A 15,035-nucleotide genomic window follows, 5' to 3' on the forward strand; every position below is an offset into this window, starting at 1 on the left:
ATATCAGTAAGACCAAACATTTGACCTTGGGGCTTTTCTTTCTATGGAGCTGAATATTGTGGGAAACAGAATTCTGCAGTGGCAAATATCAAGAATACAAAAAAGACAGAAGTTTAACTGATTTTTACTTTACTAAACAAGACAGACATACAGGAAAAGGAGCATTGCCAGCTTTTACGTGTATTTCTGAGAAATTGTGTTCTGTTCTGGAGATGGGATTGCTAAAAGGTTCACTCTTTTGAAACTAATAAGAAAGGTTTAATTCTTACCCATAGGTAAGAGCTCAGGTATGCCAACAAAAGGGTATGATCACACATGTGATAGCAATTAAATGAAGATGCTTTATGATTTGAACAAATGTGATTTGTGAGGACGCTGTACCAAGACAATAGGAGCAAATATATTCAGACAATTTGGGGATGATGTGTGGCACTTACTCATGACCAGGCCTGAATAATGTGGCCTTTTCAGAATTATGCTGCTAAAAGACATTTACCAAGGCATTACTATGTCACTCCATGTGCTCCCATGGTGTGCAGGCCACCATGTGCCATGTGAGAAATTGCTGAGCTTTGAGTGTGGGGATGTGGAGTATTCCTGCTGCTATGGCCTATATTGAAATGATATCTAAATAATGAGAGAAGTACCTTGGCAAGTAGTAATCCTTTGCCTGACTTTAACCAACACGGCTTTTATGTTAGGAAAACTGTACCCATTGCAAATCTGATTTAACATGCTCAAGTATCATGGTATAATAACACTCTGTGGTCATAAGCAAGAGGCATACATCAGCCCACAGCAGAAGTTTATATCAGCTAGCCCTGCCAGCCCTTCCCTGGGTGATGTAAAGATATTCTTTACCTAGGAACAATCGCTCCACTTTTTTTAGTATCTTCAAGTTATGAAAAGGTCCTGGAAATAGCTTTGATATTAAACAGATTATTTCCTTCATTGCATCATGCAATTATAATCTTAAATGATAAACTGTACCCACTTTCTTAAACTGTGATGTGCTGCTAAGCAGAACTCACTTGTAGTATTACATGTCAAGACCTGATGGAATTGCAGAGACTGAGCCACTTCTGGAAGTAAGGATCATTCTTCCTTTTTAAAAGGCAATGGTGTTCTGAGTAACTGTGCTCTCCTATAAACTCTAGCAGCCTTTTTTTGCCTTAAAGGAATTGCATTATTTCACAGAGGGCTGCAGGTCAAGGTGGTCTCTGCAACATTCACAGCAGTGGCCCAGAAGCTCTTATCTTCACAAAAAGTGATCCACAATATAAACATTTGCAAAGACTCATAGTCCACCCTAGTGTCTGTGTCAGAGCAGGGCACTGGCATACTGGGGTGTCCACTTCTCTTTCCCACTTCAGAAAATTTGCTGAGATGAAAGTTAAGAGCTGTGAGCATTGTGTTTGCTTTTATATACCAGAGTAATAATGCCCCATCTTCAAAAAGTAACACTAAAGAGACTATTCTAAGCTGTGGGGATTTCTCACGTTTTGTCTTTATTGTAGTTATGATGTTTATTGCATTTCCCATGGGGGACTCTTATTTTTTCCCGTGTTTTACTCTGCATTTGCTGATGCTGTGTGCAAGTTAAATTACCATGTAACTGTGGGGTAGACTACACTTTGAGCTGCTGTTGATTTTCACGTGGTCCATCTGACCCAATGTGAGATAGGTACAAGCATGTGTATGAGTATATAAAAATGGTACTTTATAGAATCTCTTTTGCCTGAAAGCTCTTGACCTCAGTGGACTTGAGCAGCTTCTGGTGTAGGTCTGTTCCTTTCCTTCCCTGCCCTGTGCTGATTACCACTTGCCCAAGTTTGTCCCATGGCAAACTTTCCTTTTGTGACAGCAGATATACTTTGCTTCCATTTCAATACTTTGTCACACACTTTATCCTGGAGACAGGAAAAGTGTCCACCTCACGTGGTGTTGTTAGCCTTTGCCTACTAAGCCTTTCTGTTGTGTACAGATTTTAACATAGACATGTGAGGAGGAAGTAGTGATTAAAAATTTCAGTCTCTTCCTGGTGTGTGATTAATTGCAGCATCCTGGAAGACTATAAAGATTGAAATCAAGTGGTTCTTACTAGATGTTTATCAGTGTATCTGAATTACTGACTAACATTGTAAATCTGTTTGTGTCACTTGGTTCAGTTTTTCCCTTTGAAAGTCTGTTTTAAAAATTCAGAGGGAGAAAACAGCATTAAATACAAGTTGCTCTCTATCTGGAACTCAGAAGGATTGTTGTTTAATTCTAAAGCAGAATGCTTTAACACTAAAGTACAGCTAGTAGGCTAGAGAAAACTGTATTCCTCCATTTTGAAACTTTTCCTCTTTTTTTTCCTGTTTGGTGCAGGGTTGTAACAAACATTGACTTGTTCTGTGCTATTTTTCATTTCCTTGCACCTAAATCTTTGACTCTGAAAAACAAACTGTTTCATGGAATATGCAAAGCTGGTTATAAAAGTGACTTATATCACAAGTAGACAATACTTCAGATTGAAACAAACGACTGCACTCCAAAACTAATTTATAATCTTATGTATTTGGGGGAACTCATTCAAGCATGTGAAGACCTTGTCAATATGATCCATTAGTAACTTGGCACACAGATGAACACCTTTGTAGATCTAATTTACTTAAAAGAGCTCTATTTTCAACTACACAAGCCTCCACCTCCAATGGAACAAAGGAATGTTTGTGGCTGTAAGGAGGGAGGGCAGGGCACAGTTTGGGAGACTTAGTGGAGTGCAGCTTTGCTTAGGTTTTAGGCCAAAGAAGAGGGCTTTCAGTGCTGTAGTAAGACAGGAAAGAGAAAGAGAAGCGTCTTCTGGGGAAACGGATGGGGGAAATACAAAACCTCCACCTTCACAAACCACTTCTCTGATGTTGTTTTAACTGTATCCATATTAAATGACAGGGCCTAATGAGCACTCACCATTTCCAAGCAGGTTAGATACCCTTCTGTCCTCTTTAGTATATTTAGCCCTTTTGTCCCAGACTGTGTTTCCTCAGACTATCTGCCTTCATCCTGTTGGATATCCTTGTTGTGATGTTTGCTTGCTTATTGTATTTGACCTGCTGTATTGCTGCTGTTACTCTAAGTATGCTGTTCAGAACTTGATATTTGTCTGCTGGTAAGTCCCCGTGAAGGGCCATGAAATCTAGCCCTGGATGCCTTTGGCAACCACACCATGCATGTGCATCACTGAAATGGGTGTTTAGCATTGGCAGTGGAAATACCAGTGAGGAAGTAGCTGGCAGATCACCTCCACAACAGCCTGTCTGGGCTAATTTCTGTTTTGAGGACCTCTAAGCACTCTTTCAACCATGACTCTCCTTGTGAAGCCATCATCTTTAACAGTGTTTTAGAGAGATGGAGAAAACTGATTTTCTCATGGCTTTGGTAATTGCTGTTGCTGCCAGCTGCCTCTTGAAGTCCTGTGGACTTACATTACTTTCCAACCTGACAAAACTGATGCTTTTCAGAACAGATTGGTTATGTTTTTGTCCAACAGATAAACCAGTCTGGGGAGAAAAGATATTTTGCTTTTCCATGATTGATGCTAGATGTTTTCACATGACATTTGGCTAGGAAAAAGCTCTTCAACATAATGAGTGAGAATTCTCAGACTAGTTAGAGAATCAGTAGTGACTTGTCTTAAGATTGTCATAGCAGAAATGAGGGAAAAATTTGTGCTTGCTTGCATGGGCAGTGCTCTAGTAACTCTGGCTGTGGTGTAAAGACTCTGACTCAGAAACCTGTGTGGAGCAATTTAAGAAGTTAGAATCTATGGTTCAGCAGACAATATGTCTGTACCTCAGCTGCTGTGTTGTCCAGTCAAGCATGTTAGCTGAAACCATCTGATTTCAGTGTCATAAACTGGGCTATGAATTGTGATAGAGAGTTGCCACTGTGAGTTCTACTGCTGGAGTCAGCCTCTGGGGTACTAATTTCCTCTTAAATTATCAAAGGAAAAGTAGATAATGCCTGGTTCAATTCCTCACTTGCCCCTTTTCCATGATTTCAGGTGCTTAGGAAGAACAGAGCCAGAATGGCTTCTTACCTTTCCCACTATGGGTAGTACTGCACTGCAATGCTAGGCACCAAATAGATGCATAGGGTGCACATATGATCAGATGTCTAAGCTAGGTCCTGTAGAAGAAATTCATGACTCTGCATTGCATCTGAGCTCTGAACTTTGTCCATTGCTTTCTGTATAGCTGATGAAAGAGTTTGAAGTTGTTCTGACTAATTGATTTGGTCACTGAAAGACTTTTTTTTTTTTTTTTCCTGGAGACAATATAACTCAGGAAAGGAGGAATTTCCAGTCAAGGTAGCAGAAGGCTATGATTCACCAATCCTGTGGTGCACACACAAGCACTTTTCAGCTCTCTGGTTCTGGCTGTCTGAACATGTGAGCAGCTAACCGTGTGATGTGCTGGGCTTCATTTTTGCATGCAGACAATCAGATGCCAGCCAGCCAACAGGGGAAGGAGTAGCAAAAGGGCAGGTACTTGCACTCTGAAAATAAAACATTGGGTTTATGTTTATTAGCATAAGTAAGTAAGTAATAATATAGTAAGTATAATATACTACAATAAGATGTCTGTTCTTACTCCTCTTAACTTTGCCGGTCTTATCTTTAAAACCACAAAATCTTAGGCAAAGAAAAGTGAATACCATGGCAGTAGTCTAACAGCAAAGACACCACCTGGAAAAACAAGGCTAATCACCTATTTGTTAGTCTTACTGTTTATTACAGGTCAGTGAACAAAAAACAGTCATGAGGTGTTAATCTCTCTAGCTGTTTAATCTTAACCACCCCCTCATCATTGTTCTCTCATGGGCTCAGCAGCAGTATCCCCTCCTCCCCTCTCGTAATGATCTCATTTTAAAGTACAATTTCTTTCTAATTTGGCTTTTAACGGGTCAGACTGATGCTGTTTGAGTTGGGATGAAATTTGCTCAAGTCCTGTCACTGGCTGCTGCCTATGGTTCTACTGAATTTGTTTCACTGGAGACTTACCAGTTAATTTGTAATTTGTGAATGTATTGAGCTGTGATTAGTGACAGCCCATCTAGTGAATGGGGAGTGTTGTTAGGCAGCACAGCATGGACATAAGAAGTAAACCATTCAAGACATACAAATGGGGATTGGAAGAGAGACTTCAGTGCTACTCGGCTCTGCAGGGAGATGCTTTTTCTTTAGCTGAACCCTTTACCAAAATAAGAAAGCAGGATGGTTAAAGGAGAGAGCTGAGAGGCACAGCCCACACCATCCTGGCCAAAGCTGGATCGTGTATGGGAGTTGCAAAGCACTCTGGAAAAGGGAAAGTGTGTTCCCTGCCTCTGAAGTGCTGCATCCGCTCATTGTCTCTGAAAAAGTAGAATAGTGCACTGAGGAGCAGTAGGGATGCAGTGGGAGAATGTAAACTCCCAACACACTGGCAGGAGCAAGCAGGAGAGAAGTGGCTAATGGAAGAAGAATGGATGTCTTAGATCCAAGATATGAGGGTGGAAAGGAAGGAATGGTTGTGAAGATTTAAAAACAAACAAAACCCCACCTAAAACACAAGTTGCAAATGTATTACCAAAGCTAAGGTAGAAGACAACAGTTAGCTCACCTACAACTAAGTGAGGTACATGAAGTCTAGGTCTTTGTTATGTCTTTGCTTCATTTGCTTTCCTCACTTTTGAGTTTGTTCCAGGCTTCCTTGGAGAAATTCCTTGTTTTGCTTCTGTAGCTCCCTGCAGGATGCAAATGTTAATAAGCACAAGCACAGCAGGAAGGGCTGAATCCATCAGGAGAGATGGCGACTGCAAGGAAGATCAGCTTCCCTCCTGCTGTGTGACATGCAATGCAGGAACTGAGGGATGTGGGGGAGCCCCCTTACTCTAGCTCAGCAAATCCAGAACTGCTGCTGGCATGTGTTCTTAGCTCTGTTGCTTAGTGGAGCAGTGGTGAACAAAAGGCTTTAGCAAATCACAGAGAAATAGAAAGGCAGAAACTATTTCATGAACATACTAGGCTAATCTGACATTGCTGGGTTCTTCATGGAGTCAGGTTTTTTGTTAATTTCTTTAAAAAAAGGCTTTCTTTTCTTTTAACCTAAAAGTGATGGTAGTAAGTGTTTTGGTTTTTTTCAGGAATACTAAGCAGAAGAATGCTTTCCATGTGTGTATTACTGGAGTTGACTTTCCAGCTCACGAGTGACATCTCCTGCCAATGTAATGCAGTCCAATTTAGAGCTGACATTCTTTAGTGTTGCTATGAAACATCTCATGCTAAAGAGAGCTGAGAAGGGTAGACAAGACTGGGACATTGTGTTGCATTGCAAAAACTGTTTTACTGGCTTGTGTGAATTCTCCACACCTACTTTGTCACCCTGTAGCTTTCCTCTGGTCAGTGTGTCCAGTTGCTTGCAGTCATTTTTAGCTCTCCTTGCTGAATGAGGGCCTTGCTTTTGATGTGTTGTTGGTGTCTGGTACTTGATGCCTTGGGGGAGAGAGAGAGCCTTGTATCATCTTGAGCATATAGAGTGCCACCAGGCTGGTTTACAGACCTACTGCATGGGTCCACTCGCAATACATGGTTGGAAGTAAGAGGTTCAGGCTTCAAATTCTTTAATGCTCCTGAAGTTACTCTCATTTTTGCTGCACTTGGAAAAGAAACAGGCAAACTGTAGGTGGCTTTCACTGGCCAGTAGCATTACTGACCTTTGCAAAACTTCTAGTATTAGTCCAGGCTTAAAAGCAAGCAAATAATTGACCAACATAAAGGCTGATTCTACTGGAAACATGTAATCTTGTTTACCTCTATTTGAGGAAAATGCACCTTTTGCAATTGTCATGAATTTCAGGAGCCTGAGCAAGATGCCATTTTCAGGCTACAATGACGAAACACCTCTACATCCCCCTCATCCCCCCAAGAGAATGGGCACAGCCCAAGGTTTACACCATCCTTTCCATGTCCAGCTGTTAGAGCTCAGCAGGTTGTAACTTGGTGGCTCTGCTGGGCCAGGTCCTGCTGCCTGTTGTTTTCTTGCCCTGGTTTTGTAGGAGTTGGGGTGAAATGTGCTCACTTTTCTTCCAGGCATACTCTGCAGCTTGTGGGGCAGTCAGCATGGCAGATGGATGCAGGGAGGAGATCTTGAAAGGTTGAATGCAGTGGTCCTGAAAGGACAATAACTCACAGACTCATACACCTGCAGAAACTATGTACTAAGACAATGGGCACACTCTTCTGGTCAGCAGAAGTTAAAATAAGTGCTTCAGCAGTCCTGGTGGATAAATGAGCACCATTTATAGTGTCCATCCAAACTGCCTCAAGGGTGTGACTTGGGCTCCCTAAGTATATCTTAGTAAAACTAGCACATGATTTACAAGATTTAAGTGAAAGCTTCAAAACTGATGAGAGATAACAAGAAATCTCCATTAGTTTACGTCAGTGGGGGAAAAGAAAAATCCACAGAGACTGAACTTTCAGATGGGCTGGATTCCAGCTCTTCGAGTCTAGGACTCTTAAGGAAGCCTAAGCTGAGTTTCAAGAGTCGCTGTTGATTTAAAACAGTAGATTCAACCTCTTAAATGAATTAGGACTTTGAAAAATAAAGTGTCCTTAGTTTCCCAGCTCATCAAAGCATTTCCATTCCTTTCTGGTAGAGTGGGAATGATCTTTAGCCCATGACTAAAATGAAGCAGTATTGTTGGCTGAAACAGAAACTGAAGAGCCTGGTAACATTGGCTTTTTCTCTTCTGAAAATGTTGTAACTTTGCTAGCTTGTGATCCTTAAGGAAGTGTCTCTGAGTCCACAAGGTGCAAGATCTAGGCAAGTGGACAGTAACATGAGCTGAGCAGAAATGCTATTTCTGTTCTTTCTTTTTCTCTGCTTGCACAACATCAGAATATAGAACAATGCTAAAAAAGCCTGACCTCTCCTCCTCCCAAAGGAAAAAAAAGCCTCACCAAAACCCAAATGCAAACTCAAACACCCCACCACAGGAAACAGCATGAGTAGCTAACTGGAAACCTTTCAAGAAAACATCGTTCCTCTGCAGTATATGGTAAGCACTCAAAACATAGATTTCTAAAAATAACCTGGGTTGGAAATTCATCAAGAAATTGTCCATAAGAAGCAAGGCTGTAAAAACATCCAGTGTAACATTCACAGCAAAAGGAGGGACAGTTGATCCACCCACTTATCCCAGGAGCAGAGAGGAAGGTCCCTCCTTCTAAATAACATATTGTGAAATGCCCCTACATCACAACTAGCGACATTTCTACTTCTTGATGTGGAAAAATTCAGCTAAGAGAGATTACAGCCAAGGCTATTGTGGTGCATGTAATTGTGAGCTGGAATGAACTCTAGCACTTTCTGGACACTGGGTGTCAGTCTGTCACTAATATTACAGCTAAGCATGTCTGAAATTAAAAAAAAAAAAAAAGTTAAGTGCACCAGAAACACTGTTAATTACATGTGAGCCATCTGTTCTAGTCTAACTACAATTCCACATCAGCTTTAAATAGTTGCTTAGGAAACATCTATAAATTATATGTTACTGAAAAAACAATCTATATATTCCAGTACAAATGCTTTTTCATTATGGAGCTGAGCCATGGAGAATACTTTTTTGTGATCTGAGTCATGAATTAAAGATTGTAATACCTCTCCTACTTTTTAAAGAGCAATTCTATGACTAAAGAGATATTGCTAGGGAAACTTGCTTTGAACAGAGGCAAGGCCCTTGTGAAGCAGGCAGTATCTCTTTTCTCCACTCCACACTAGTGCTAATTAGATCGTAGTGGTGGGAATGCTCTTCTGTAAACCTCACTATGGCAAAGGTGCAGGGCCTGGATTACATCTTAGTGTGGATGTCAGTAACTGGACTGCCTTTTTCCTGCCTCTCCCTTGCACACTGTAAGGTAGAGGAAGTGGTGGTGAATAATCTGGCTTGTTGCTTTAAGAGAAGGTTGGCACTCATCTGCTATTACTAATGGGGTAAAAGGGATAATTAGTTCAGTTTAAAATGTAGCATATTTTTTAAAAGGCACAGATATTATAGAATAACTTCGATTTTACAGATGTGCTGAAAAAACAAGTCACTCACTTTTGCAGAGCTCTGCCGGTGTGTTGCTGAGGGCCTCATGCTGTAAATCTCAAAGATCTCTTCTATAGGTATGCTGTTCTGTGAAGACAAGTTAGAGGAGAGGTTCAGCTCTCAGAAGTAGTATTCTTTCACGTGAATGGATGAAATCAAGCTCATATCCCCTTCTCTGAAACAGCTCTCACATGAGTTCCTGGTAATGTTTTATACTGTTAGTACAAACCCATTGATCTGGTCCTGAAACTTGCTTGCCATTTTGCACTTGGCTGAGACAAGTTAAGTAACATGTACATTCACAGGACCACTTACTGAAAATGCCTGTGTTGTTTTCTAAGGCTGAGCAAAACTTAATGGCTGCTTGATAAACATGAGATGCATTTGTAATATTTGCACTGTCTGTATACTGTGCTGTCAATGAACAAAGACATTCTAGGTACAGGGAGTGTTTCTATTCTATAGGACAAAAGATCTTTCTTGGCCTCTTACCATTAGTATTCCAGCATATGAAGATAATATCATAGCTTCTCTCTCAGTGCGGTTGGGATATGTGTATCGAGTGCGAGCTGCAAAATTCCTGTATGGTGTTTTGAACAAGAAGATTATTAGCCTAGTATTATAAATACAAAAAGTAGCCCTGGGCTCAATTCACTGCTGCTTTTACTCCATCTTCACACTGGTGTAAGTAACTGCAACAGCAGGACCTTGGCTTTGCAATACTCACATTTTCTCTCTTGTCAGTGTAGTCTGAGCATCTGAGTCACGTAACCACATCAAAGCAACACTGAGGGCTAAGTTGTAATGGACCTGGAAAGACAGAGGAACCTTATGTGGTGTGTTTGACTGTAATTGCTTGACTGAAGACAGAAAGACCAGAGTATTGTAGGGAAACATCAGCTGTAACCACACTGGATACCTCATGTTGTACGATACTCAAGGCGGTTTGAGGTACTTTAAACATACACAAGAAGACTTTGTTCTCTTATGCATATACAGCTTTGGTTTATGAAGAATAATAATCTGGTTAGTTGACTTAATCAAAAGCCTTCTGCAAATGACCTTTTCCTTGCTAAAAAATCAGCAAAATATTTAATTATCTTGTATACACTACACCAGGATTGGCTATTCACAGGTAATTTCTTTAAGTACTCTTTTCTTGGCCATTGTAGGGACAGGTTATTTAGCTGTACCAAGCAGCCATGTTCCAGAGTTCTCAGTAGCCTTGCAGTTAATGAGAATAGAAAGTAGAAAGTCTGGTGATTACCATGTCATCTAGAAAGGTGGACTGCCTTTGTCCTCTTGGATCGAATCCTTTTTCTCGTAGTCTGATGCCAACATAATCTCCCCTTAAAGCAAGGAAAAAATTCTGAATTACAGCTGCTTCTAAGCAATCCAGTGCATAGGAAATGTAATCGATGACTCTAGAGCTAGTGCAAGATCAAGGCTAAATTTACTATGATTCAGGGCTAGGAGTCTGCTGCAGGATCTCTCACAGACAGTTTCCAAGTAGGAAAGCTGTTAGATGTTTGCATCTCTGCTAATCTCAGCTTCCCACAAACCCCACTGCTCCAAAGGCTCCAAAATATGGGAAGAAGTGCAAATATGAAACAATTACTTTAAGTCTGGGGATTCAACAGAAGAATTGCACTGTGCAGCCAAGAGACTGAAAGAGATACTTCACTGGTGCTTGTCCTTCTCATTCAGGGGAGACCTGATTCAGTAACCTTTCCTCAGACTAAATGCTACTGATCCATGCAAGTATTCCTAGGGGAGATGGGCACAGGACTTGTGTGAATAGATGGAATACTGCTTATACTCCCTAGGAGTTGTCTGCTGGACAATCCTACACTGAAGAGCATGAGATGCTGCTGCATGAGCTAGGAGACACCTTACAGACAGCAGCTGCCCTGGCTGAATTGTAAGGGAGGAACTCTGCACCACCCTGGTTGCTCTCATTGAGCAAGATCTGGGCTGTCACATCTCTACTGTCACCTGTGCAGTGAGGTCTCCCACTGAACACTGAATGTCACAAAATGAAGAGCATGTCACGGGAAGTTTGTTCATACTTTCCAGAGAGAAAACTAAGGTTTGAGAGCTATCATCCACCTAGGATCTACAAGCCTTTGCAATGAAAACAAGCCAATTTCAAGTGCAGTGCAAGTAACTGTGGGCAGGTACTACTTACAGGAGTTTTTCAATCTGCTTCTTCAGGAGTTTTCTTTCCATATTCCTGTTGTCATTGTAACATAAACTCAGTGAGTCTAAGACAGAGAAAAGCGCATCCTACAAAGTATCTCTGTCAGTGATGCTCTTAATCACAAATAAAAAGAGTGGGACACTTGGAGACCACCTACAAATATATAGCCAACGTAATTTCCAAACTACGATTAAAATAGGAGCTGAGAAAATTTTAATCAAGAAAGAAGACAACATGCACAGTACTGAAGGTGAGGGTAAAGAGTTTAGTAATGGGAAATGGACAGAATGAGCCCATTTAAGATGAGCATCAGCCTCAAGCATCAGCTTGCAGCTTGTTTGCACCCCCATAAGTGATGTATATTCTCTCATATAATGCAATCTATTGACCCACTGCCAGTTCCCAGTTTCTTAGCAGTGCCTTCCTCTCCTTACTGTGTGTCTATTAATCAGATCTATGTGGTAGGAAGAGGGTATGGACTGGGAAGAAGACAGGATATAAGACATGAAGTTACAGCAAAGAGAGGAGCCAGCACTTGGCCCACCAATTTATTGTACCATCAAAGTGCATGCTCTACTCCTCTGCTCCATGATACACACAGCTCTTAATGAATATTGTTCCCATATTCTCTATCTCATAAATGTACAGAAGAAATAATGCTCTACCTGTGTCAGTTCTTGCAACAGGCCTCAGGATCTGGGTTTGGAGCCTCTCTGACTTTAGGTATTTATGAAGAGGAATTCCCTCTTGATGTTGCTGTTCCTTTCTTGCCTCTGCCCCTCAGTTTGTGTGCCGTGGAAATTAGATTATGGCTTCGTGCAGGGCAGCTGCTTTCTCATGTTGCTTAGAAACAATGCTGCTGAGCTGAGAGAAATTAAAAGAAAAAAAGCAGCAAATCAAAACCACCACAGAAAAGAGATTAAACCTTCATTTTATGTTATCAGTTTCAAGCTAGATGATACTATTACACTTCAAGGCATTGAGTTTCACTGCTGAGTGGCTGGTTGGAAACCTAGCAGACTTGCTAACAAGGGAGGCAGAGACTATTCACTGCATTTTCTGATGGATCTAATTACTTGTAAAATGAAGCTACCAACTTCTACTACTGTTTCAGAATTCTACCAAATGGAGTAATGAAAAACTAGACCTGATACCTCCCCAGAGCCCATCTAGGGCTTCATTTACAGTGTTTGTGGCATATACAAACTACTTGTTCTTTCATCAGTGTTATGTTTTTTATTACAGTATTGGGAGAAATTTTAACAGTAAAGAAGTCCCAACATGCTGCTCTAAACCCCACTGTTGTCCTTCCAATGGTTGCAGGGCACATCTTTCATGGGATTGCTGATAGTAGCCAAACTATCATGATGGCTTGCAAGTCACTGAGAGGGTATGGGGTTTTGTAGATTAAGAAGGTTTGCAGGCTGCAGTTCTGAATGCACGAGCCATCCCCCTCCTTGGAAATGTACTTCTGTTATTAAATGATCTCCCAGTAAAAAACAGGAATGGGTTTATGAGACATGATCATAATGTTGCCTCTCTTTGTGATGACCTAAGAAAACATAAAAGGAAATGTATTATCATGAGACGTAGATGTTCCCCAGGAAGAAATCTACTTGGCATTTGTAGAATTTGTGCTGTGCTTTCTCTTTGTTCTTTCATTTGCCTTTCTCATTTATTCTGTGGCAAAAGGAGCACCAAGCTTAGCCCTTCCTCACCTTTCATTCCAGCTGTGGAGCTTGTAATTAAGTTGGATTTGATTTTTGAGAGCATCCTCCATGCAGGCATCATGGCAAACATAGAGCTGCTGCTTGTTTGCTCTAAGAAACACAGATCTACTGCCTGCCAGGCATAAACTGCACCAGTTACACCCACCCAGGGCTTATCTGCTGCTATGGTGAGACGAGTGAGAAAAGTGATCTTTACAAACTGAATATAGCTGTGCCAGGACTGACCTGAAGTCCTGCTAACCCAACCCCTCTCCTGTTATGTGGCAAAAGTGATACCCTGGTGAATAAAGGGACTTTCCTGAAATGAGTCTGGTCCCTAGTCCTCGGGTGAGCTGATCCCTGCCATTTCCCCCAAAGCAAGAAATGCTTCTGCATCACTGCAAGGCAGGCGAGGCTGTGTTTGTGCTCTTCCCTGGTAAAAATAAAATAACATTCACTAGAGGATGCCTGGGGAAAAGGTGGGGGAACTGTGCCAGCAGGCATCAAAGTTTGTCAGTGTATTTCTCTGTTCTCCAATGCAGGACCTTCTTGAGCAAAAAGCGTTGCCTTGGCAGTTAATAGCTCTTGTTTTTAACTTCAACAAATTTGTCCAATCACTTTTGGAGTAAGTGAAATTGAAATTTTGAGCAACGACATCTGCAATATCTCTTGGCAAGGATTTCCACTATTTCAATAAAGCTTTGTGGGAAAGGGTCTCTGGTTTTAAGAAGCCAGCTGTGAATTTAATTTACTGACCACTATGCTTAATAAACTTAGTTGAGAACATTTAGGCCCCCCAACTGTGGAATTGGTCACACGTGGAACACAGAATATGTCTTAGAGGATACTTACATAATTTCCCCACACCCATAGCACTAGCATTTAATGGCAGTCTGTTTCCCTAGAGCAAGAAAGAAAGCTACAGGTAGGACCGTGTGCCTACAGAATTGTTACCCACTGCACATCTGATTTTCAGGATAGGTATGGAGGATGTTTTGTCAATCTGCTACTTAATTAGGTGGGAATTAATAAATTTCTTTAATAATTGCCATCATCTAATGCACATCTGCTAATGTATTAACAAATACCTCATAAAACAGTAGGGTTTAGGACTTTTGCAAAGGGCTAGCTTTGTCTGTGGCAGAAGGTATGATGTTCAGGTGTTAGAAAGATAAATTACTTATCAGTAGAATTGCCTTTCTGAGGTTTAGAGCTTGAAATGCTTCAATAATCTCAGCTCCAGAGGGACGTTAACAAAGTCTGGGAGAAGGATGTACTAGCGATAGTGGAAACAGAATGCAGAATTTACAAGCCATGAGGACATTTGGCAGAACTCCCAAGATAAGGAAGAAACTAACAAAACCAACTCAGTAACTGTGCTGAAGTCAGCCCTAAGTAGGTAGAAGGTAATTCTGGCAAGGGAGATTGCAACCACCAACTCATTAAATTCACCAACTCAAAAGAAGAGAGATTGAGAACGTAGACTATAACAGCAGATAGAATACTAATTAGAGAACTATGTAACTTGCAGCCAATGAATATTAATGTCTTTCTTTAATAAATGTACGAATAATGATAATTTTTGATAGTCATCGTGCCAGCCTAGTGGATTTGACACCCAGCACACTCCTTTCTGTGCAGAATTGTACAAATATCAAATGCCTCAACTCTTTGTGAGGTGCACACCAGGTAAAAGAACCCATTTTGGGAAAACACACATGTTTTTAGCAGCTTTATTCCCTTGGTACCTTCAATGTAAATTCATTTTTTAAGTATTTGGCTGTTTTTCCTGTATTTCCTTGTCATTTCCATGCAATATTTAACATCACCACACCAGCACATGTAATTTCAGCTTCTTGAGGGCAAATTCAAAGGTGTCTGGAAAACTGCGTTAACTTCACTGAAGCGTGAAGTACGTAGGAAGAAAAGTAATTCCTTTTAATGGTCACATTTAACTGTCTTTCTCAGAGCTGAAAAAAACACCCCCATTTTTGGGTGGCGTATGTCCT

General features: G+C 41.0%; 1 protein-coding gene across 1 annotated transcript; it reads right to left on the bottom strand.

Annotated features, from left to right (window-relative positions):
• Positions 1-5,679: 5,679 nt before the first annotated feature.
• Positions 5,680-11,346, bottom strand: C9H2orf80 (chromosome 9 C2orf80 homolog). Its single transcript, XM_062498599.1, has 8 exons — positions 11,306-11,346; positions 10,385-10,466; positions 9,845-9,927; positions 9,610-9,697; positions 9,127-9,204; positions 7,101-7,191; positions 6,396-6,514; positions 5,680-5,766 (listed from the first exon to the last, which is right to left on the bottom strand). Exons 1-8 carry the CDS (start codon positions 11,344-11,346, stop codon positions 5,680-5,682), a joined length of 669 nt encoding a protein of 222 aa, XP_062354583.1.
• Positions 11,347-15,035: the final 3,689 nt, after the last annotated feature.

Source organism: Cinclus cinclus, chromosome 9 (genome assembly GCF_963662255.1).
Source record: "Cinclus cinclus chromosome 9, bCinCin1.1, whole genome shotgun sequence".
Lineage (NCBI taxonomy): Eukaryota > Metazoa > Chordata > Aves > Passeriformes > Cinclidae > Cinclus > Cinclus cinclus.